At 38.5% G+C, this 23,672-nt stretch overlaps 4 protein-coding genes across 10 annotated transcripts in view; 1 reads left to right on the top strand and 3 right to left on the bottom strand.

Annotated features, from left to right (window-relative positions):
- Positions 1–1,066: 1,066 nt before the first annotated feature.
- On the bottom strand, positions 1,067–2,530 carry LOC117569392 (odorant receptor 59a-like). Its single transcript, XM_034250521.2, has 2 exons — positions 1,603–2,530; positions 1,067–1,540 (listed from the first exon to the last, which is right to left on the bottom strand). The coding sequence occupies exons 1-2, from the start codon at positions 2,319–2,321 to the stop codon at positions 1,123–1,125; spliced, it is 1,137 nt and encodes a 378-aa protein (XP_034106412.1). The 5' UTR covers positions 2,322–2,530; the 3' UTR covers positions 1,067–1,122.
- A 217-nt stretch (positions 2,531–2,747) lies between these two features.
- The window catches only part of LOC117568040 (uncharacterized), a 67,168-nt gene continuing 46,243 nt past the window's right edge, over positions 2,748–23,672 (top strand). For 5 of the 6 annotated variants that reach the window (XM_052004246.1, XM_052004245.1, XM_052004249.1 and 2 more), the window contains exon 1: positions 2,748–2,958. The gene's annotated coding sequence lies outside the window, so the exon portion shown is untranslated. Of the gene's footprint in view, positions 2,959–11,343; positions 11,706–23,672 lie in introns of those variants that run through there. The other variant, XM_034248384.2, reaches the window with a different exon arrangement.
- Positions 3,698–5,222, bottom strand: LOC117568043 (odorant receptor 59a-like). The gene is made up of 2 exons (XM_052004251.1): positions 4,249–5,222; positions 3,698–4,187 (listed from the first exon to the last, which is right to left on the bottom strand). The coding sequence occupies exons 1-2, from the start codon at positions 4,875–4,877 to the stop codon at positions 3,773–3,775; spliced, it is 1,044 nt and encodes a 347-aa protein (XP_051860211.1). The 5' UTR covers positions 4,878–5,222; the 3' UTR covers positions 3,698–3,772.
- LOC117568042 (odorant receptor 59a-like) lies at positions 5,964–23,583 on the bottom strand. Of its 2 annotated transcripts, XM_052004250.1 has the most exons (4): positions 23,341–23,583; positions 23,152–23,240; positions 6,465–7,427; positions 5,964–6,403 (listed from the first exon to the last, which is right to left on the bottom strand). In XM_052004250.1, exons 3-4 carry the CDS (start codon positions 7,181–7,183, stop codon positions 5,989–5,991), a joined length of 1,134 nt encoding a protein of 377 aa, XP_051860210.1. In that variant the 5' UTR covers positions 7,184–7,427; positions 23,152–23,240; positions 23,341–23,583; the 3' UTR covers positions 5,964–5,988. The 2 variants fall into 2 exon arrangements, 1 of the variants encoding a protein (XP_051860210.1); XR_007954800.1 differs by lacking the exons at positions 5,964–6,403; positions 6,465–7,427 and adding an exon at positions 15,723–15,827.

The raw sequence follows: 23,672 nt of genomic DNA, 5'->3' as shown, positions 1-23,672 counted from the left end.
AAGAGCTCTCATATTTCCTTGAGCAAAATCAACTGCTCAAACTCCAGCCAAGGCAGAAGGCGGTGAATCTAAGCTACGTGCTTTGCATACGTCTACGCAATGCGAAATGTAGTTTTAGTTGAACGCGTTTCACTTTGCCTCGCCTTGTCTTGGTCTTTAGTTGTCTTGTCGGTCGATATATGTGTGTGTATGTGTGTGTGTGAGCGCACTAAATGTTTGTTGTTATAAATTCAAATCAACTTAGTGCCGCCTGCTGCCGTTCAACATCATCAAATCGATTTACCCCAGAGAATCCCCCACACTCTGAAGCTCTTCCATTCAGCGTGTTCTATGCTGACCATTGGCTATAAATTGGTAGATTGGTAGCTTGGCCCTTTTTGCCAGCTGCTGGGCTTTTGCCCATTTTACTGTTAGACACGCGCCTTTTGGACCGCCTTTTACAATGTTGGCTTTGCAGATTCAACATGACTTAGTGCCGACTTAAGCGCATTACGGCCAGCTAAGGCAGAGAAAGCCTTTTAATGTTTTATCGTTGTGCAAATAAATAAACGACCGCCAAGCCAAAAATGGCATAGCAACATAGCCACGCGCGCCTTCAGCGTCTTCAACATCAGATTCCCAGCGCAAAATTTGCATTTCCGACTCAATTAGCCCAAAACTCCAGCACACGTGGCGTATACGTATTGCCCTAAAGCATTGCGAGCGGCAGAAAAGCCACTTTCAAATCAATTATCATACAAAGCTCGTATTGTTCTGCTGCTGTTAAGTTGTGTTGTGATGTTGGTTGTTGTGTTGCTCTTTGCTGCAGCATTTGAGCAATCTCCTCACGGACATACATAACATACAATACACCATTCGACGCACCGGAAGCTAATCGGTAGCCATTTTGTGTGTATGTGTTTAGCTGCAGGATGCTAATTGGCTTCCGCTGTGCCATTGTGCGCAGTCTAATAGCTGAAATTCGCTATATTCTCATATACCTAAGTAAGGTGCATTTGGTTTTCCATAAAGTATTTTTGCTTTTAAGTGAGTAAATATATTATACGTAATGTGAAAGGTTGAAATATTTTTAGAAACATTAATACACATTATTAGAATAATGTACTTCCATAAAAATGTTCCTTACGGGTTTCGCATTTGCAGTAGGATTGTGAACAGAGAATAGGCAAATTTAAGAGTAGAGAAAAAGGTGTCCACATGGATGCGAAGCATTCCACCAGCCATGGCAGTGCTTCGCTTTAGGGAACGTTCCACAAACAGCATCAGATTCCTCTTGAAACTGCGACTCTGATCCATCCAGTTGCAACTAAAAGCCGCATAGGGAAGCTTGCCAAACCAAATCTCATTGTCTGTGCCGTAATAGCAGGTGGGAAAGATTTCCAAAGGCATTGCCATGGCGTAAATGACAAAATAAGCACGAGTCATGGGAGCAGTTATAAAGAACAACACTCCTGCAATGCTCACGCAAACGTTTACGGCACTCACAACGATTTGGATAAGCATTGGCAAGGACATGAAGGACTCCAGGGTGTGGAACAGTCTGCAACAACAACGGTATCCATTAGAAGTGCGCAATTGCCATTGAATGCTGTAAATACCTACTCTAGCAAGTGTTTGTGATCCGTTATGCAGTTCTCCAACTCAATCTGAACCGCAGCATCCTCTGAATCATTCAATCCCAGTTGCTCCACGCGTATGTAGAGCATTTTGATGTGGGCTGAGATAAGACACAACATAACGACGGGATAACAATCGTTTACATAGTTTTGCATCAGTTGATAGACTGAACCAAGCATCTGATAAAAATTAGCAATGTAAAAATTGCGATTAGAATTTCGCCAATCGAATGGAAACCAAGCGGGATTCAAGAGTCCGCGTCCTTCTTGCATTAGGAATCCCAACTCAGCGGAGGCTGCACTAAATATACAAATGCCAATGAACACATAGAGAATTACATTCAATTGGATTTTCAGACGATGATATATCTTCATTTCAGCTATGTGTTTAACATGCGAATCCAATTGCACAAGAAGCTTTTCCATTCTCGTCACTTTATCAAAGTTATAGGTGTATATAATGAACTTCAAGGAGCAAGCAAGGCAAGTGGCAAAGAACGTGAGGTTTCTGATGTCATCCGTGAGATTGCCGTTACGAAAAAGGGTTATACCCAAATGCAGAGGATTTCCAATGGTGATTAAAAGGTGCATTATGCTGTTGTAGACTATATAGAATTTTATCCATGTCACTTGACGATATGCTGGGCCAAGTATCCTCCAAACGGTCCAGTGACTCCGAAAGAAAATCAGACTGTCGATTGCCATGTCGTTGTCCTGCAGCTTTTGTTCTACTGTTAACTCAATTTGTGGTTGGCGTCAATTTATATACATCCGCCCCATGGTGTGCCTAATAATATTAGTGTTAAAAATTTAACACGTAATTGACTAAAGTGTTACATTGACACATTAATATTTAATATTTTTCATTATTAATACATATGGGTCGACCCAATGATTTTCTCACGCTAATAATAGCCGACATCAACTATGGCTGTGGTTTTAATTTAAATAACTAAGGAGTTACAACTATTAGTGAAGCCCTGGCTGTGAAATGTTCGATTAATAAATATTTATCGATGCGCCGATGAAAATGTATCAGTAGTGTTCACATCGAAATGCAGACGTGGTGGTTTTCGACGTTGCCACCTGGATCATATAATAAAGAGTTGCCAGTATTTTTAGAATTTCACGGCGTTGCATGAAAATGTTGCCGCAGTAATTAATAATAACATCTGCTAATTTTCGACAATTCAATACAACTTTTATTGATGCGGAACATTTCACCTGCCATCGGTGTGCTTCAATGAACACTCAACAAACAACATCAGCCCAATTGCAGCTGAGGGCTACACAATGAAGTTTGCGGATCCAAAGCTCAGGGCCTGCTGTGCTGTAGTAACAGGTGGGATATACATACATACTTACAAACATACCATATGTACATATGTATTTGAAAGGGAACACCCATTGAGAAGACAACACGTTTCACTCATCCACTTTTTTGCTAAGAAGACAACTGTCGGAATGCCGTTCACGATTGGAATCAGCAGGGAATAGGAAATGAGAAAATGCAAAGCTGAAGAAGCCTACAGTTGTTTAAAAATATTCTTTGTGCACTTTTAAAATGCTACAACTTTAACAATTGCTAAGGATTTCCTATCAACTCTGAATCTGAACTTTTATAGAGTAACTTGAACATTTTGCTAAGATTAGGCATAACATTATGAGCTTATAAAAATCAATTGCAAACTGATGTATCAGAATACAACACATTTCGATAAATGGATAAACGTTTGCTATGTAAAAGGTAGATGTAAAATTTCGTCTATATAAAACAGACGAAATATTAAAGACGAAGCACAGACAGAAATATGAGCGATAGTTGGGAAATAACATTCAAAGCTATCAAATATAACATACATACAAATATAATATAACGTACATATACTAAGAATTCCAAAAAAATGGAGACAATAAGCACTGGTCTCCATAATGCCCCATGAGTTTTAAAGTAGCTTCAACTGTGGATGTCTCTAACTTTGTTCAACTTTCCGTATTTTATGAAGCTATTTTTCAATGATGCTTTCTTCAATGATATCTCTTACGTGTTCCTATAGTTCAAAAGTGAGTTCAAGGTGAGGTTTCTATAATTTCGTAAGTTTGCTTCTGACATAGACATGTCTTAAATATCAGTAATAACATTAATAAGTTACAATCTACTTTTGCATTTGAAGTAGGATGGTTAATAGAGAGTAAGCAAATTTAAGAGTTGAGAAAAATGTATCCACATGGATGCGAAGCATTCCACCAGCAAGAGCAGTGTTCTTTTTGAGTGAACATTCTACAAAAATTCGTAATTTCTGCTTGAAACTGCGACTCTGATTAATCCAATTACTGCTGAAGGCGGCATAAGGAAGTTCTTCAAACGATTGCTCAGTCTCCGTGCCGTAGTAGCAAGTAGGAAAGATCTGTATTGGAACACCCATTGCGTAGAATAAGAAATATGTCCGACCCATTGGTTCAGTGACAAAGAACCAAACAGCTGCGTTGGCAATGCAAAGGTTAATTCCCGTCACAGCAAACTGAATAAGTATGGACAGTGACATAAAGGATTCCAAGGTCTGAAATAGTCTGGAATTGTGAATTAATCCATTAAAATTATACAATATGAGAATCATTTAACATATATTACTTAAGCAAGCGTTTATGGTCCGTAATGCAGTTCTCCAAATCGCTTTGAGCTTCAGCATCGGATGGATCATTGAATCCAATATTTTCGAATCGTCTGTAGAGCATCTTGATATGACCCGAGATCAGGCATAACATCATAGCGGGATAACAATCGTTGGCAAAGTTCTGTACGAGATGATAGCTAATTCCCGTAACCTGATAAACATTAGCGACGTAATAGTTGAGAGTTGTATTTTGCCAATCAAATGGAATCCAAGCGGGATACATGAGGCCTCGCTCTGTCTGAAACAGGAACGATAACTCCGCAAAAATTCCGACTATCAAATAGATACTAGCAAATCCATACAGGATATTTCGCAATTGTCTTCTCAACTTAATGTAAATGTCCGTTTCTTCCTCTCCGTTAATTCGCAAGTCTAATAGCTCGATTATTTGCTCCATTTGTCTAATTTTATAGAATTTGAGTACGTAAATTGCCGATTTTAGGGTTCCAGCGAAGCATACGGCAAATGTCGTTAAGTTCTTTATATCATCCGTGAGATTTCCATTGCGAAACATTGACATGGCCAAATGGAATGGATATCCGATGTTGAATGCTAGATGCAAGATGACAATGTTGATGATTACCATGGGTTTCCAATTCACATATTGGGCGTCTAGTCCTAGTATCTTTCATACTATCCAGTGAATCTTAAAATAACTCAAACTGTTGATATCCATGTTATTTACTAGCTGATGCCTTCTTCACGAATGAAAAGAATTACGTTAATCCCACTACTTTTATTAACACACAATTATATTTAGCCTGCGCTATTAAGTAATTAAATTTAAATGGAAGTCCTGCTTAATTATTGATACCGTAATTTCGAGGATATTTTCTCTTTCCAATCTAGGAACTTGCGAATTTAAAACGGTATTCTTGCAGATGGAGACATTCGGTTGGAAATAGAACTGGTGCTGAACTTGTTTTGTCTAAAATTGTCCTAATTGCTAAAGCAATTATATTTATTAAGTGTGATGGCAAAGTTGGACAAAACAACAAATCATACATTTCTTATTGTGTATCTAAAGAGAAATTTAAAAAATTGCATTTTAAATTCACATTTTGTTTTATTCTTGAGTGTTTCGTCGTAAATTTCAATTTAATTATTAATATAGTGTTTTTGTGGAAATTTTCTATTTGCAATATGGATGTTTATAAAAGCCAATTCGTGATATTAAAAGAAATATACAATTTTCGTATGAAATTATCGTGTTCTTGAAGAGCTTAAAAAATCAATTATTTTTGAACGAATTTATACATATACATACATAGTATATGTATATGTGTATGTACGTATTATTTTTAATATCTGCTTTTAGTTGTTTGAATATCTCAACATTATGCGTTTTCATTATATTTGTAATTATTCAGTCATTTGATTCAATTGTTGATGAATAATACAATGATAATAATTAAAGTTGTTAAGATCTTGATTTCATACATTGCAAGTTTTATACATTTTGTTCAATTCACTTGTCAATGTTCAATTGACTTTGCCTAACCATGTTGTATCCTCCTGAACCTATTTTGTTTCTTCATCAATTGTACACAAAATTGCTTTAAAAAAATGACATCAATTAAAATTGAGTGCAGCAATTAACAATATTTTTTTACACCCGATTGCTTACATATTTAAATAGAAAATATTAAAATTTTCATTCAATATTCGGCTTTCAATTATTTCAACTTTATTGCAGTTTACTTTCCCATTCGTAGCAAAATTGTAAATAGAGAATAGGCGAATTTGAGGACCGAGAAAAAAGTGGCCACATGGATGCGAACCATGCCACCAGCCATGGCTGTGTTTTGTTTTAGCGAACACTCCACAAAGAGCATCAGTTTCTTCTTGAAGCTGCGACTTTGATTTACCCAATCGCAACTAAAGGCGGCATAGTGAATTTTTCCAAACCAAAGTTCAGTGTCCGTGCCGTAGTAGCAGGTGGGAAATATTTGTAGAGGCATCGCAATTCCATAGAAGAAGAAATACGCACGATTCATTGGCTCAGTCACGAAGAAAATGAAGCCGGCAAAGCTGACGCAGATGCTTACGGCAGTCACAGCGATCTGAATGAGCATAGGCAAAGACATGAATGATTCCATTTTCCTAAAAAGTCTGAAAATATTTAAATCAAATATGAAACATGTAACAAATATGGAAAGTATTTAGAACGCACTCTATCAATCGCTTGTGATCTGTGATGCAATCCTCAAGTTCACGTTGATTCGCAGCATCGTCAGTGTCTTTTACGCCAATCTTTTCGAAACGTTTGAAAAGCATCTTGGTGTGAGATGAGATGATGCACAGCATCACAGCGGGAAAGCAATCACTGCAGTAGTTCTGCATCAGTTGATAGCTTACGCCAACAATTTGATAAATGTTCGCAATGTAATAATTCCGAGTCGAGTTTTTCCAATCCAATGGAAACCAGGCAGGATACATAAGACCACGTTCTTCTTGATAAATGAAGGACATCTCAGCAAAAATGGCAATGGGTATATAAAACGTAATAAAGATGATTAGAATGTTTCTCAACTGTGCCCTTAATTGACTATATATGTAAGTCTCGTCCTTTCCACTGACTCGAGCATCCAATAGCTTCAACAATTCCTGCATTTCGTATACTTTGTCGAAATTGAAAGTGATAATTGTAACTTTGATGGAGCAGGCGAGGCAGGTGACAAAGGTCGTCAGATTCTTGAGGTCATCCGCAAGTGTGTCGTTTTTGAAAACCGACAAACCCAGATGCAGTGGATAGCCAATGCTGACGAGCAGGAATACCATCAAAGTGTTGATTAAGTAAAGTTTCTGCCATCGAGCCTCTTTATATGCCACTCCTAATATCGTCCATATTGTCCAGTGACTTCTGAAGTAGCTCAGGCTGTTGATAATCATGGTGTCGTCCTTTTACTTGTGAGTTCTTTAACGATTTGTCTGCCTTTTATACAGTTATGGTGACCACTAATTTATTCAAGAAAATTACATAATTATAATTATGGTTTGCGTGGTCGCATCAATTATCCGTCCAATTATTTATTAGGCACCTGCGTTGACCACTCAGAATTCAAATTGTTTTTTTTTTTTTTTTTATTAATGAGAGCATTATTGCTTCTATATTCCAAAAAGTTTTCTAGTTATTCTGCAAAATCAAAATTCGATTTTAATTGAATTTGTTGAATATATTTTGAATTTTAAATACCCATTTTCCGTGTTATCAAACTGCATGTAGAATCGTTTGCTTTAAGCTTATTACTATACGTGTGTGTGTGTTGACAAAGTGGATATCAAGTGGTAGAGATATGTACATTTTGCTAGAAATTTGCATCTAAAGTGCATGGGAGTAGCAATGCAAAAATAAAGCACATTTTACGGTTTTGCATTTTGGCGACGCGTGTCAAATGGCAGAAAAATTCTATTCATAATTGATATGATATGACATGGCAATATATATAGTACGAGTATGTCATGAATGAACGCTTAGGCTTTGTTGCGCATTTTGCATATTTATTTTAACTGTATGGCAAATTTACGACTCGATGCTCGAAACTCTCCCCTATATGTTATACGTTAATAGTCGATATGTCCATGTCCAACGATGAAAAAGTAAAAAAGATAAAGTCGAATGTTCTCAACTGTGAGATACCCGCTACCTATTTTAAATAGAACCAAAACAATGCGGTATTCATTTTAAAATATACCGAATTGATATAACATAAAATACTAAAAATGTATTTGGTATAGTACTAGATTTAAAATATACCATAAAGTACAAAACATACCAGCTCTTTCTCTTATAGTCTCTGAGATCGAGGTGCGCATATGGACAGTCTCGGCTGTCGACGCTGATCAAGAATATATATTATATAACATACTTTATGGGTCGGAGATGCCTCCTTCTGCTTATTACATACATTTCTTAGAGGCACAAAGCGATAATACCCTTCTAACCTAGCGTAGCGGGTAAAAACATGTAAAAAGTTGCGTTGCAGTTAATAACTCGATGGTGGAATTGCAAAACTAAAGTATTGACTGACTGACTGACTGACTACTAAGCCCGGAAAAGTGAGGATGGGTCATGCAATTAGCACATCAGATACACAGACTATGCATGTAAAGTCACACAGCATGTGTGTGCGGCAAAAACATGATGCTATTTTCGCGACACAGTCATAAATTGTTGCATGCATATCAGAAATTGCCAGCAAAAATAGTTTTCGACTTTGTATTTTTGCGATTTTTAAATAGTATGTTGTTCGCTTTTTCATTTTCCCTTTAATTATTTACACATATGCTTCATTTTATGTGAAATTTTAAGAACACTTTGCAACTTTGTTATCACAATGATGGAAATGTAATTCCCACTGCTAATGGTTTTATTTTTATTTAAATTATAATTTAACAACATAAAGTTTACTTGTTATTTTATGACAATAATTGTTTTTTTATATTAAAATATGATTATGGTTTTATGCGACACAAAAGCGAATGTATTTATTCCTGAGCTTTCTTCATATATTTATGTGTTTTTATAAGAAATATACATTTTTTTTTAATACTAACAGTTCATTTATCAATTCTTTACACTTTGCGCATTTGTGAATCTTCATAATTAAATTTTGCTTTTACTTTTACGTCAGGGTTTTACTATGTCTATTTGATATTTTAGACAAGTTGCAAAAACTTAAAATTACCGATAACACTTCAATATACAATATTCTTACATTTCAATATTATTCTACTTATATTAAATGATAATTGTATAATCGTTATAGAGTAAGTAACCTTTTTGGTAGTTTATTTGAAGAGAGGAATAAAAAATTTTATTTTATTTAAAAAGAGACGAAGCACATTTAATTCCAGTTATATATATATATGTTAAACTTAAACAATTTTAAATACATCATAATCAATTGTAATCTCAAATAAATAAGAATTAATCTGTAACTCTTTAATACATTTTAAGGCTATTTAACTTATGTTAATTAAGAATTTTATAATCTAAGTTGAACAAGAACAGTTCTATCAACAGTTACAAAAGTTGTACTGAAAGGAAATTGAAATTTATTTTTTAGAGACGTGGAATATTTAATACCCGTTTATAATAGATAAAACTTAAACAACTTGAAATAAATGTTATTACTTTTACATTAAGTAAAATAAATATTAACTAAGCTGCAACTCTTAAAACAATGGCTCGCCTCCAGAACGTGCTTGGCCTGTGAAAGCATGCTGCAAGATGATGGCAGCATTGAATGCGAAAAGTGTGCAGTGCATGCTCAACTATGAAAATCGCAGCTGCAGATGCCACAGCGGCGTGTTTAAGGGAACGAGGGGAATGAGAGTGGGGGAGGGGCCGGACAGCTGTCAGCAAATGAGCTCGACAACAATGTAATTATCATAATTAAAAGGCTGCCCCTGTCCTTAGCTGGCCTTGTCTAACTTGCGCCAAAAAACAAACGGTCACAGCGGCCGCAAATTTGCTATTAAAAGTAACCCCCACACCGCAAACAACAACAACTGCAGCAACAACAACAAAACCAACAACAACAAGGAGAACTGTGAGAATGGGGGCAAATATGAGGGGTCGCTTCTGCCGGCATCTGCGGGTCTGCAGGTGAGCTGCATAATTGAACTAGTTCGCTAATTGTACGACGTTGCTCATTAATTGCGACTGCAGTGAAGCTCATTTAGTTGTACTTTTCACCCTCTTCCCCCTCTTAACCATCTCCTTGGCTTCACCCTCGTGCATAGCTTTGTGCTACTTACTAAACTTGATGCAACTTGGGGCATTCACACTGATTAAATCATCGTTGCAATTATTCATTGCACTCGCACAAAGCGAATGCATATTTGTCTTTTGTTGTTGTTTGTGTTGTTTGACTGGCTGCTGCTGCACTTGTTGTCCATTCTTATCAGCTCTTATCAGTCGGATCCACTATTCACCACATTGGTTCATCCTTATCAGCTGCGACTTCTGTCGCCGACAGCTCTGCGCATGCTCTGGAAAAGAGAGTAAAAGCACATTCCGAAAAACATCGCATTCGAATGTTTATTTAAACTCTGTACTTAGGCGAATTTCTTTGAATTCAAGTTAATTCGGCTTAACTTGCTAAGTGAGTAAATTATACGGAAATTGCGTTGGTTTTGTACCAAGAAATATTCTTTAAAAATGGCTGAAAATATTTTCTTTGCTGGCTTCAATTCTTAGCTATTATAAAATTAATTAACGGATGTAAAATATTGAGTGGAACTTTATTTTAAATCTTCTAAAGAGCAGGGCTTATTTTAAGTTTAAATTAAATTTAATTAACTGTACAATATTTAGTTGACTTCTTTAAGAATATCGTAGTTTGCAATTCTCAGTATTTTACACTGAAAAGTGCTTCTTGGAACCTTTATATTATTTAAGGAATTGTAATTAGTATTTTAGTAGAAAGTTTTCTTTTGAGAATCATTACTTTGTTTTATACTTTGCTTTGAAATCTTTATTTAAGTTGTAAATATATTTGTTCACTGTTTTAATAAGTTTTTAAAGCTACGCTTTTCTTAAAGATACTTCCTAAAAATGGCTAAAGTTCCTAAAATTCTTTCTTGTTTAGTAAAAGCTACGCAAGTTTATTTAATTTGATTTAATTTTCGACGAGTTTTCTTAAACTATAACTCAATAGAGCAGCCTATGGAAAGCTGAAGTTAAACGCACGCAACAGTTTATTTTAAAGCCTTTTGTTTGTTATCAGTAGCCAATAACATCGCACTTCCAGTATAATCAGAAACATCGCCAAATCCTTGCGAGAGTGAGAGCAAGAGAGACAGAGAGAGTCTGTGGCGAACTTACTAACCTGCCTCAATAACCTGCCCATTGCATGGGCTTTCACTTTTCGACTGTTCAGCATTCGCTCCACAGTTGCTCCACAGACCCAAATCGTCGTGTTCGACCGAGTGTTCGAGTTCGTGTCGTCGCCTCGTTGCTGCTCTTCGCCTTTCGCTGTGGTGAATTCAATCACCCGAGTTTTGCCGTAAACGAATCTCGGACTTAGACTACGGTTTATGATTTGCAGTACGTTTTGAAACGCGTCGCGTTGTGGTTGTGTGCCACTCGAAAGGGATCCGAGAATCCAGCGTTTAAATCTGAATCAGCCTGAGGCTCAGGCCCCCTTAAAATAGACCAGATCAAAAGGGGCGAGCCTTTAAACTGGAAATCAAATCAAATCGAAACGCCGTGCCAGTGAATTAATTGAAATTAAAAATTGTGGAGATAAAACAAAAGAGAAAGTGTAAATGGCGATGACAATGCCTAAAGATCGATCGTGATAATTAAAATAGATTAAATCAATTTAAGTGCAGTTTCGCATTAAATACATGTTGCAAAAATAAATTCGAGTGCTGGCAAAATAAACGAGTTTAAATAAAATCAGTGGTAAGTAAAGATGCTCGATGGCAAGTTAAATAAACCGTGAAGAACATTTAAAAGCTGAATAAATAGTGTTTTCTCAGATGGATGGAAATGCATACAGCATAATCTGCACAAGTGTGAAGCACCTTTGTACTGCCTCGTTAGCTCTTTGACCCGTTTTGTAAAATGCTCTGCTATATTGATTGATCCATTTGCATAAGCAAATATTATAGTAGTATGTTATGTCCAACGCAATTCATTTTTGGACGCATCAAGGTATGAGTAATGCAGTTATTCTGGCAATGCAATTAAATACGTTCTTTTGGCTTAAAGTGCGGACATGTGTTATGAATGGTTATTGGAACATACAAGAGGAAAATAACTGGTAATAAAATAATATCCTCCTTCTGGCATCTGAGCTGAACCCAATTCATTGAGCCGTACATTTTTAACGGAGCGTGCAAAAAGCGTTGTTGCTGTCCCCATCGGTTGATGCTGCTGCTGCTGTTGGTTGTTGCTGCATGTTGCATGCTGCTGATGCCTTTTTGCCGCACGCCTAGCTGAATAGCGTTGTTCAGGTTTCGATTCAATTCAATTACACTGAAAGCTTGTTCGCTTGTGAAAAAAACATGTTGAAATCCCAGACAATATGATTTAAGAGAATACAAGTAAAAAAAATATATTTGGAGGAAGCAATAATCTTGCTCTGTGTCAAGCAGAAACTAATTTACTGTGAGTAGCAGTATTCATTTAAGGCTTGGTGTTGATATCATTTATAAGTTATATTTCAAAATTAAGAGCAACACATCTTTTGAACATTTTTCTGTATAAAATCCTTTGTACTTCAGAACCTTTCAGTGGCAAATAAGTTCTTTAATTAACTCAATTTTTGCACAAGTGTTTTTATTTTTTTAATTATATATGCGAGTGCTTGTGCTTGTGCTTGCATATTTGTGTGCAAAAATAAAGTTAATTACTTGCCAAGTAATTGTTCGAGCTCGAGTTAAAAGGAGAACTTGATACAATGGCCACTCTTCCAGCTGCACTTTGAGTGTCGCAACCGAGCGCCGAGGCACAAAGTGAAACGAAAACGCAGAGTTAATTTTCAAGAGGCTGGCAAAGCCAAAGTCAGGGCCAAAAAAATAAAACCCAGGCCGGATTCTCTCTCTTTCTGGGTATAGCTCGAGCGTGGCAAGTCAATTAATTAGGCAGGCCCGAGACAAGCGAAAGGCATCCTCCCAAACAAAACGCAGTCAGTCAAAAAGTCAGCACATTAAACCGAAAGCAAAGTTGGCATCACAGCAGGCGATAAATACAGAAAACATGGAACATGGAGCATGGAATGAAAAAATATACCCCATACGCCACGTGGTCCCTAGGGCGAATCGAGAAGCTAACTGTGTTGTGCCCACAATGGCACAATGGACGCTAGACGAAGTGTGAAATTGTATTTGGCTGCCGTTGAGTGCGTTGCCAACTTTTGCTCCGTCTTCGCATTCCGTTTCGTTGTTAGGTAAATTAATTAAACTCTTTTGTTTGCTCAAAATTACAATTAACGCCTAATTAATTCCGCAAATTCGCAAATTCTTTCGTCAGCCCGAAAGCAGTCGATTCCTCAACGAAAAAAGAAGGAAGTTCTCGCGCTTTCTGGCTACCAGCCAAAAGAAAAATGAACGACAAAAACAACAACGAGGAAGTCGGAAATGGTCATATTTAATGTCATTAAGCGGATTTGTCTAACTGTGCGTTTAATAAGTGTGTGCGTGTGTGACTCTGAATGGGAATAGGAATAGGGATAGGAATAGAAACGAACATTCGCACAGAATAAATAATTATACGCTTCATTCGTCTTAATTGTTTCCGTTGTTGCTGTTGCTGTTGCTGTTGCTGCTGCCACTGATTCTGATTATGGTTTTAATTGCGAGCGTTTTGTTGCACGCACATCGTGAATGCGAACTATGCGGTACCTTAACATGCCCAGGGCCTAATTCCCCCTCTCTTCCTTTGCATAAAAATTAGTGGAGAGAGGAGGAAGAGACGCTTTAGCTTTATGCATGCAAATTCTCACGAGCTGTGCAGTTTCAGCAAGTGGCTGACCTCATATTTACTCTGCGCTACGCATTTGCATTTCCGCAGTTTTTTTTTCAACTTTTCCCAGTTTTAGCAAGAAATTTCAGAGGTGGCTAACAGCAACATGAATTGGCAAGACAACAAACAGCTTTCCGAGAAAAGTTACTAGAAAATGTCCGAGCTGCCATTTGGCAGTTGTTTTCGGTTGCTCGCAAAATTGTGTAAAGTTTTGCTGTTGAGCTTAGCTTGAAGTCCGGCAATAAGTTATCGCTTTAATATGTTTAAAAACGTTCAACAATCTGACAAGCAGTCGAAAACTTTTTGAGCAAGCGCCTCAATGTAGGCAGCACTTCAGTTTTCAGTCTTTAGTCCTCAGACTTCAGACTCCTCTCGGTAATTTGATGAGTTACCTGACCCTCTGCCCCCTACTTTTTGTTTTGCACCTGCTGCTGCCGGTCGAAAATTGTTTTGTATTTGTATTTGTGTATATTTTGCCTGTCAGGGTCAGTAGCAGAAGCAACAGCAGATTTGCATAATTATTTCATAACTACTTAATCGCACTAGGCAGAGGCATTACGTATACGCCACGTGGCGTTGCCACAATTTAATTATTATTTTATGTAAGCGCTTTATGCGTCGCAACTGTTTGCATAGGCAAATGTAATTAAAAACTCAGGTAAATCAGCTAGCCGAAGAACATGTTTAATTCAATTTAACTGGCCGCAAACATTTCGCAATTAACTTAATGCCCACTAATTACAGAAGAGAGAGAAAGAGACTTCTCCTGTGTGTTTCATTAGCGAATGAAAACTTCAGATTCGTTTTTTCGGATGTTGTTGTTGTTGTTGCTACTACATATTATGCTACTATGCAATTTGCTGAGCCAAATCGGATTATGTGAACCGCAACCACTCTGCCACTTTCGCTGCCAACTTGTGGAATTATAATTTTTTGAGGAATTTTCTGTGCAGATTACTGAACAAACAGCACAGTAATACCCCCCAGAGGATACACACGCACATATATTGTTAATGGAAAGTGAAAAGCCGGACAGAAGTTGTCGTTATTCATCAATTAATTAGCAACAATTCGACGAATCATTTGATCCATCGACATTACCTGAATTGGCCTCGTTAATGTTTATGGTACGCGACAGCCGCAGAGTTTCGTGTAATCAATCTAATTGACTGAGTACATCGATTCAAGAGCCAGCCCCTGGCCACCAATTAAAAATCGTAAATTTCATTTAAAGAGCGCCATGAAGTGGATTCGAAGGTTTGGTCAGCTGGCGGTTAGCTTGGCACGCCTTGATTGTTAAACGATTTAGTTATTTTGACGCCACCATCAACTCGGACTCGGTCTCGGTCTCCGCCTTTGTCCTCGTCACGCCACAACAAGCCCAATTAGCAGCATGCCTCAAAGTCCTTTTCACGTGTGTGTGTGTGTGTGTATGTGTGGTTGCTCTTTGGCTTTACACTAAATTAGTTATGATTGCTGCGTGTTAATCATTAATTAACTGGCTTGATTGTAGCCCCTAACAAAACATTTCTATTATTAAACGGCTCCAAATGCCATTGCGCCCAGTTGATGGACAGACCACGTTAAGTGGACGCCCATAAGCCCATCCATCAATTACAGCTACAAAACAGCTTCGTTTTGCTTTGCTTTGCTTTGCTTTGCTTTACTTTGGTTTGGTTTCGTTTGGTTTGGCTTCGCTTTCGCTTTGATGTGGCCAATTGTTAGGTAATTACATGTACATCAAATGGCAACCTTCATCAATCATCTGCAGAAGATTGAGTCCGCAAAATTTCAATTCGAAATTATACTAGTTATGTCTGCAGAAATTGCCATTCGTTTTTGATGAGTTCAAAATTAATAAATGTCGAATGAAAAGAATGTGCCCACAACTTTTATCATTCATAAATTTGTCGTAGTTTTATATATTTTCTTTAAGAATAGTTAAACAAAATTATGCTTTAATTTTATCGTTTCAAATAAGTGCTAATAATTTTTGGCAGTTAAATTAAAGTCAATGAGAAATGTGGAAGCAAACATTGATTCATGGAATTTCCTGAGCTGTCGAATAAAACGAAGTTTGACCCTTAAATTATAGCTGAATTCTTTTATGTGGAATGTTTTTTTTTGTTTTGTTTGGTCCCCTTTCGAATAATTCTTCGAAAGGCATCCATTGTCGTCTGTTGAATGATTTTTACGTATTTTTTTAGGTGAGCTTTTCCTTTTGCCTTTTTTCTTTGGTTGTTTTTTTGGAGCAGGTGATTTGGGTTGCGTTGAGTATGTTTATGGCTTGGACTTTTGTGGCAGCACTGTGATTGAACATCATGGCAAATAGCAACAGTTCCCACAGAGAGTCTTATGAAAACAAATGGCCAACAAACTGAGGGTAAGACAGCGGCCGGGTAGAGCAGAGGAATGGGCTTTATTGCCCTGGCGTCGAAGGACGTGGATAGTTTCTATGGTTGCGGCTGCAGTTTTGGTCTGAAAGTTGTTTGGCCAAGTGTCGTTACCAAGTTTGATGCACGGAACACTGTTGTCGCTTTGTTCATTGCTGCTGCAAGAGTGAATTATGGCGACAGTTGTCAGTTGTGTTGGGTCGTGCTCTGTTGCTGTATTGCTGTATGTTGTGTTTGCTTTTTGAGGAGAGGCAGAACTTTTAAGCTGCCTCTGCCACTGCGAAGAAGAACAAAGTGCAGCATTGTCTGATGGCACGGTTGCTAAACTCTTGGCGGCTGCCAAGCATGTCATTTATCAACACACGGTGCGATGCCTTAAAGCCTTCGTCGCCATCGCTGTCAAGTGTCAAGGTTGAACTACAGACGGCAACAACTTAAACTTTCACTTATATATGAATGTAAATGCTTGGCCTGTGTGTGTGTGTGTGTGTGTGTGTGAGTATTGTGTGCAGTGCACAAAGAACAACAATAAACGTGACGCGACTGTAGCACAACGGCCTCACTGACTGACAATTCATGCGTGTGCTTCTGCGGTGACAATGGAGCCCACAGGCCAAACACAGAGTAACCTTCTCCTTCTCCCTTCCCTTCCCTTGGCCGGCCCAAAAATGATTATTCCGTCAATTCTTGCGTGCATGACGAGCTGCTGCCTTTTGTGCTGTGGCTGCTGCTGTCCCAGTGTTTATATTATTTAACGTTTGCCTTGCCATTCAGTGAGCTCCGTTATGCTGTCATACTCGTAGTCGATGACATCCACGGTCTGTTTATTTTATGTCCTTATTGTCAGCGGAGTTTAGCATGGCCAACGATCGCGACCAGGCGGCTGTGTGTGTGTTAATTTACGACACGGCCGGGCGATAAAAGTGAATCCTAATGGACGTCAACTTTATCATGTTGAAACCATCCTTTTTTTGGCTGTTAATGTGCTCGGCTCGGGCATGAGTCACATACATCAATATAATTGTGCTGCACTTGACACAAATACAACACAAACACACTCTCAATCTCTCCCTTCTATGCCTGCCACATTTGCTATGCATTTATGAATATTCAATTTACACTGACTTACACACACATACCCACTTCCTCACACTCACTTGGCTGTTTCATGTTCAAGGTCTCACGCTGACGGCCTGCCAGTCTACCAGTCTGCTTGCCTGTGCCTTCGCCTGCCTGGAGCATTGATTGACATGGGCAGGAAATTAAAATCAGCCATTTTGCATGCGCATCCAATTTGCGTTGCATACTTTAAGGCGCAGCAAAAGCGCTGCGACAACAAATTCATGGCGAAATGCTCAACATTTTCTATTAAATATCGAACACAAAGTTGCGCCAATTCACAGCGCGCAACAAAAGCCATTAACCAATTGGATACGATTATTTATACATGCTCTACAATGTGGTAGACAGCTAATACACACACACACAAACACACACGCAGTTGGGCAGTGAACACAATTTAGTTGTGTGGCATGTAAAAAACTGTCAGAGCAACCGAAAAACGTTGCCATAAATCACGCCGGGACACTGCGAGAGAGAGATCGAATATTTTGTGAGCGGAAGTGTTATTGATGAGCGTTTTACTTTTGTTATTTCCGCTGTCGTCTGCTTTAAAATTTTCATGCGGTTGTCGGAAAATGCTGGCGTCATCACACCACACTCACACTCTAGCTATGTGTGTGTGTGTGTGTGTACTTAGTGTGTGTATGCGTTGTGTAGTCCTTAGCATTGTTTGCCGATAATTTACTTAATAGTTTGAGTTCGGCTGTGTTTGTGCTTACGCGCGCTATTTGATTTTATTTCCATCACACACACACACATACAGAACTCGCATACACACACATACATAAACCCAGCGGGCATTTTTGCATGTACACATTGGCCTTCAAATAAAAAGGCAGCCCGCTTTTGAAGGATTTGGTGGCTGCTGCTGATTTTGACTGTCGAAATACGCAATACGCATATCTGCTTGGTCAATAAAGTGCGACGTCATGTTTTATATTAGCCAAGTGCCGTTGTTGTTTGAGCCTCTCGAGCTCATCAGTTTCGCCAGCAGCAGCAGCGAACCAAGCGCGCGCCTGGTCTGCCATAAATTAAGCCGAAATTCCATTTCACTGGCTTTTGGGCATTTGATTTTATGCCATTTTGTAAACTTCGGCTGTTGGCTTTCGGCTGTCGGCAACGTTGCCGCCGACGCCGCCAATTTATGGCTACACACTTTCGACATTAAGTATGGGCTTTGTTTTTGGCGACTTGGAAACATTTTAGACAACAAACGCCGCCTGCAGCTCAATAAAAGCTCAACTTGTGGTGTGTTCACATGGCGTATGAGTTATGTTCAAATGCCCAAACAATCAAGTGGCGAGACATTGCCAAAGCGTTTAGCTAATGTAAACTATTATTGAATAATTTAACATTTCATTATTTAATTGAATAGCAATTTCCTGCCAAGTTTAAAACGCGATTCGTTGTTTGGTTTTGCCATTTATGCTCAATTTACAGCAGCCAGTGCAATGGACACAATTTGCAGGCCATAATGAGACATTAGGATGTTGCATGTGACAGCAACCGCAAAGCTCTCTTTGACAGCACCGCAACATTGAAGCGTGAATTTTTGCTCATTTTAGAATAATTATGTGCATAATAAATGAGTGGCGGTTGTGGTTCTTATGGTCTCTGCTCTGTTTATGGCGCAAATTTTCAAACATTTTTAAATTAATATTTGTTACTGCGGCCAATGCGACACAAATTGGACATGTGCCATAGACACAGCTTTTAGCAATACTACACAGAAAAAAAAAAACTCAAATCAAAATTTTGGTATAAAAAGTGCGTCAAGAACATGAAACTCTCTCTTAATGTTAGAAAATATTTTCTATTTTTAAACGCAGCAGCTCTCTTAGATTGCAATGAAGAATGGTTCGCGACATCTCAACTAACTATGCTTTGAATTTCGAAGGATTCCACTATTTTTAAACCAAAATCTACATAAAAAAAATCAAGAATAAAATATTGTTTGTATGGCAAAATTGAACAATGACGGTAAGATCGAAAATATACAAAAAATCTAGATTGCCCAATCTTCAAATTCAAAATTATAATTTCATTTCAAGAATGAAAAGATCTTAAAATTGAACCAAAAACAAAATCTTAAATCTTTTTTGTATATACATTTATGTATTTATGTTTCTTAATATTAGTTTACAATTATAAAAACGGTGTAATTATACGAACCGATCTTAAATCAAGATTGTTTCAATCTGGATTTTTTCTCTCTGTGCATTTTGCAGACTAATGTTCTAAATTTTAATAATTGGTTTTTATTGTGGTTTAATTTAAGAACACAATTTTCAAACAAATGTTCTTGATTTTAGAAATTGGTCTTTATCTTCAGTGGAATAATTTCAGAAATTACAATTTTGTTATCCGCAATCGGAAAACAAGCTTCGCAAATGTTTTGCCACATTTTCTAATGACCTGCTTTGAGTTGGCCAAGGGCGAGCGCATCTAAGCTGCCTTACTCAATAATCTTGTGGCCTGACTAGAGAGTGTAATAATAGCCAACAGCTGATTGCTTAGAGGCTGACTAATTGAATCTCTATGTGTCACACATGCTACATCGACACGTGGCTTTTCGCGGGGAAAACCCTGAAGGATTGCCACTGCATGTTGCCCAAGCAACGCCGCAGGAGCAAAGCAACGTCTTTGCTCTGTGTTGTTCTGTTGGCTGTGCCACGTGCAGAGGGGGAGAGGGGGGCGGTAGACATTGTTGTTGCGCTCTGGTAATGCCAGTACTAAATATCACTCGAAATAAACAGCTTGCCGCTGGCTTAGGCTTATGTTTAGCTTTGGCTTTCGCTTTCGCTTTGAGTTCCAGTTTGAGTTCGAGAGTTTGAGTTTGAGTTTCCGAGTATAGGTTTAGGTGTAGGTTCTGATTTAGGCGACTGCTCCATTTTATTGCCATTGCGCGTTTAACATGTGGCACGTTCCACTTGCCTCTGCCTCTGCTGCTGCTGCTGCTGCTGCTGCTGCTGCTGCTGCTGCTGCTGCTGCTGCTGCTGGAGTCTGTAACGCAGGATACGGTTTGTGTATTTGTTTGTATGTGTGTGCTCACAATTTATGCGCTCACGTATAAATAGAATTGATTTTGCTTAAGCATCGCATATTTTACCTGCAGCCAGTGATTTAATGGCTGGCGACATAATCTGCCATTTGGCGCTCAGCTTCGTTGGCATCACGTACAACACACACCCACACACTCGTACACACATTTGCACACTCGCACACACATACATGAACATCGTTTTGTTCTTATCGCTTTGCCCGTAAGCTCTGCCAAAAATCCAAATCCATTTTCACCAAATTCCATTATGCGAATGCGGTACACGGTAACAAGAGAAAAGAAGCGAAACCTAGGTAGATATCACATCACCATCACCAAATGTGTGTGTGTGTGTGGAGTACGGAGTAGTAGTATGCAATATGTTGTCCCCAAGAAAATTTTCTTTAGAAAACGGAAAGCAATTATGTAGAAATATTATCTCAGTCCCGGCACGCTCCTTAAGTGAATTGTGCGCGTTGAGTCGATTGTTTTTATTTCGCTCTCAAGAGTTCCCGCTAACATCTAGGCAAAAAAATAAAAGGACCTCTCAAGTACTCTTGTACTCTCATGTCTATAACGAGCTCTTTATCAAAGCTATTTCCCCACATCTTATTCAAAAGAAAAGACCTGCTGATGATGATTGATGGTTGGAGTTGACTTGGAATACATTCCAGCCAACAGTCGAAATATTATTGAGGTATATTAAATATGCGTGCGATGTTGTTGCTTGAACTTCAGGCAAATGCCAAACTTAAGCAAATAAATAGGAAATATTCGACAAGGGGAAACTCCCAAGTATTATTAAATTAAATAATGCTTTTAAGTTGCCAGCGATAAAAACAGAAAGCGCAAACAAATAAATAACTTCAAAATTGACATTTCAATCAGATGTTCCCAGATTTAAAAGACAGACAAGATTATGAATTGTTATGAAGTGAAATTTTTGGTTGAAATCTTAAGAATTTTTAATAAACTTTAAAATCAGCAAGCGAACTCAATTAGCAAAGAGCAACTTTAGAGCTTGAATGTCATGCTCTAATCAAAATGTGAATATGCTTGGAATATAGTATAAAATATAGTATATTTTATAGTATGTATGTGTTTATACTGTGGCAGTTTATTCAGTTTATGCACACGTGCTTTAAAAGCTTCCTCTTTCCATTTTGCATTTTTGTGTTGCAAATATTTTGCAGAGCGTGGAAAACACGCTCATAAGAAAATCAACTCGAATCGCACTCGCTCTCTCTCTCTCGCTCTCTCTCTTTCTCTCTGGCTCGTTCGTCATACTAAAAGACTCGAGAATTGCCCAAGTGGCACATAATCTGTGCAATTTGTGTGCGTTTTATGCGATTTTTGTTACTAGCATTAGTGGCCATAAAGCACACCCCGTGGCACATACAACACAAAGTGTGTGGCATGTGTGGCAGCATGTGTTTGTCGCACTGTTTGTGCAACATTTATATGCAAATTGAGAGCAGCCTTAAAGCACAACATGCAGTCGTCGACGTCGTCGTTTCCTTTTTGTTGTACGCTCAGGTATTACACACCTACACAAATACACACACATATGTATAAAAGTCGTATTTTAGTTGCAACATTTCTGACACCACACAAATCTCCATTAAATTTAATGCTGGGAAAGATGAATTGAAGAATTAATCATTTCTCTTGTTACAGCAAAATTAATAAATGTTGGCCAAACAAATTGGGCTTAAACAACATTAAATTCATTTCGCAAAGGTCTGCTTCATTCTCTCTGTCTGTCTGTCTGTCTGTCTGTTTGCTTCTCCGTCTGTCTATGTATCTCACGGATGTTCCTATTTGGCTGTATCTCTGTCTGCTGATTGGCAGTCAGCCATCAAGCATCAGCCATAAGGAAGGCGAAAGCAGCATCAGCAGCAGCAGCAAAAGCGAAAAAAATTATCCAATTTAAAAGTCAAATGTCATTTTTTGTTTGCCGCCATCGCCATCGCCATCACATTATGTGAGTTACCTAACAAAGGTGCTACTGATGCCGCTGATGCTACTCCACTCCACTGCCACTGCTGATGATGAGTTGACGAGGTCGAGAATGAGGATAAGTCTAAGGTATGCGTCAGCACATCTACGAGGGGCTGTCAAAAAAGTTCTCGTTGCAGCTTTGGCTGGCAAGAAACACAACTTTTCATACTCCCCTCGCATGTGCAGGTGACAAAATAAGAGAAGAAGAAAAGCTGTGTGTAAAAGTGTGACTTTTCCCGACTGTCGACTGACAAGAGACATTTCATTTCAATGGCAACGGCAGAAAAATTACGTGAATTTCATTTAACGTAGCAACTTTGTCACCAAAAACATCGTTCGGAAGGACGCGCGTTGCCTACCACGTAAATGCGTTGAGTTTGTTAATGTGTTTGCATAAATTTGAAGCAACAAGGAAAAGTGAAAACTTGTCTTGAACAACCAGAAAGACTATATGGAAGCTAAGAAGGTTGTCTCGCTGGGTAAAGTTTCGGTTTTGGCATGAAAAGCGCAAAGCAATCCGTTCCATGACAAACTTTTATGATTCAATTTGTTTTGCAGCTTATGCTTAAAGGGGTTCGCCCTTTTAAACCGTGCTTAGACAGAGGTACTGAGGCATTAATCAGACCAAGCGATGTGAGACACACGTCATACTCAGGCTTGTCATGTTTGTTGCACGCCAAAGTCTAGTTTGTTGCAAGCTCTCAATTGTCGCACAGCTTGTGCTAAAAATGGACAGAAACGCAAAGGCAAAGGTTAAGTGCACGACTTGCCACCATTGGGCTTTTGGTTTTGTGTTTGCTGTTTGCAGTATGCTGTTTTTAGTTACCTTCGGATCAGCCACGTGTTGCCCTTGTCGCAGTTTTTCTTCCTGTCGCCTCGTCGTAATGCATTAGCGCTGTGTGTGTGGGATTTCCACTTAGCCAAGTCAAGTCGATGGATGAGAGAGGCAGAGGTTTGCCAATGGGGAATTGTTAGCATCTGTTGCGCTGTCAATTGATACCGTTCATATACTTACCCAGAATCTCCACCTGATACTAATAAGCCACACGAGAGTGCCAAACTGATTCCTGCTGTCTTTGATTGTTTTGCAACTTTTGCTCTTTTCTTTGGGGCTGACATATCCCTGGCTTTGGGCGAATTCCTGCTTCTGCTGCCGCTGGCTGCGTCATGAATATACGAGTACACACAAGTATATCGAATAAGTCGAATTTCAATTTATTGTTTGATTTGTTTGTCTTTCAGCCAGTCAGCCAGCCAGGCAGCCTGAGAACATTTTGCTCTTTGCCGTGACAGTTGGCTTTGCCTTGTCGAGTTGAATGTTTGTGCTTGAAAACAAGTAGAAATCAA

This window comes from Drosophila albomicans, chromosome 3 (assembly GCF_009650485.2).
Source record: "Drosophila albomicans strain 15112-1751.03 chromosome 3, ASM965048v2, whole genome shotgun sequence".
NCBI classification, from domain to species: Eukaryota; Metazoa; Arthropoda; class Insecta; order Diptera; family Drosophilidae; genus Drosophila; species Drosophila albomicans.
Note: the sequence above shows the minus strand (reverse complement) of the source record. Positions and strands in the feature narration are given on the sequence as shown.

What these genes read in the sequence shown, in the direction of transcription:
- LOC117569392 (XM_034250521.2), bottom strand. Translation starts at nt 2,321, where the DNA reads ATGGCAATCGACAGTCTGATTTTCTTTCGGAGTCACTGGACCGTTTGG. An exon ending in GATCACAAACACTTGCTAGA is followed by an intron (nt 1,541 to 1,602) that starts GTAGGTATTTAC and finishes TTGTTGTTGCAG; the next exon opens with ACTGTTCCACACCCTGGAGT.
- LOC117568043 (XM_052004251.1), bottom strand. Translation starts at nt 4,877, where the DNA reads ATGGTAATCATCAACATTGTCATCTTGCATCTAGCATTCAACATCGGA. An exon ending in GACCATAAACGCTTGCTTAA is followed by an intron (nt 4,188 to 4,248) that starts GTAATATATGTT and finishes TCACAATTCCAG; the next exon opens with ACTATTTCAGACCTTGGAAT.
- LOC117568042 (XM_052004250.1), bottom strand. Translation starts at nt 7,183, where the DNA reads ATGATTATCAACAGCCTGAGCTACTTCAGAAGTCACTGGACAATATGG. An exon ending in GATCACAAGCGATTGATAGA is followed by an intron (nt 6,404 to 6,464) that starts GTGCGTTCTAAA and finishes AAATATTTTCAG; the next exon opens with ACTTTTTAGGAAAATGGAAT.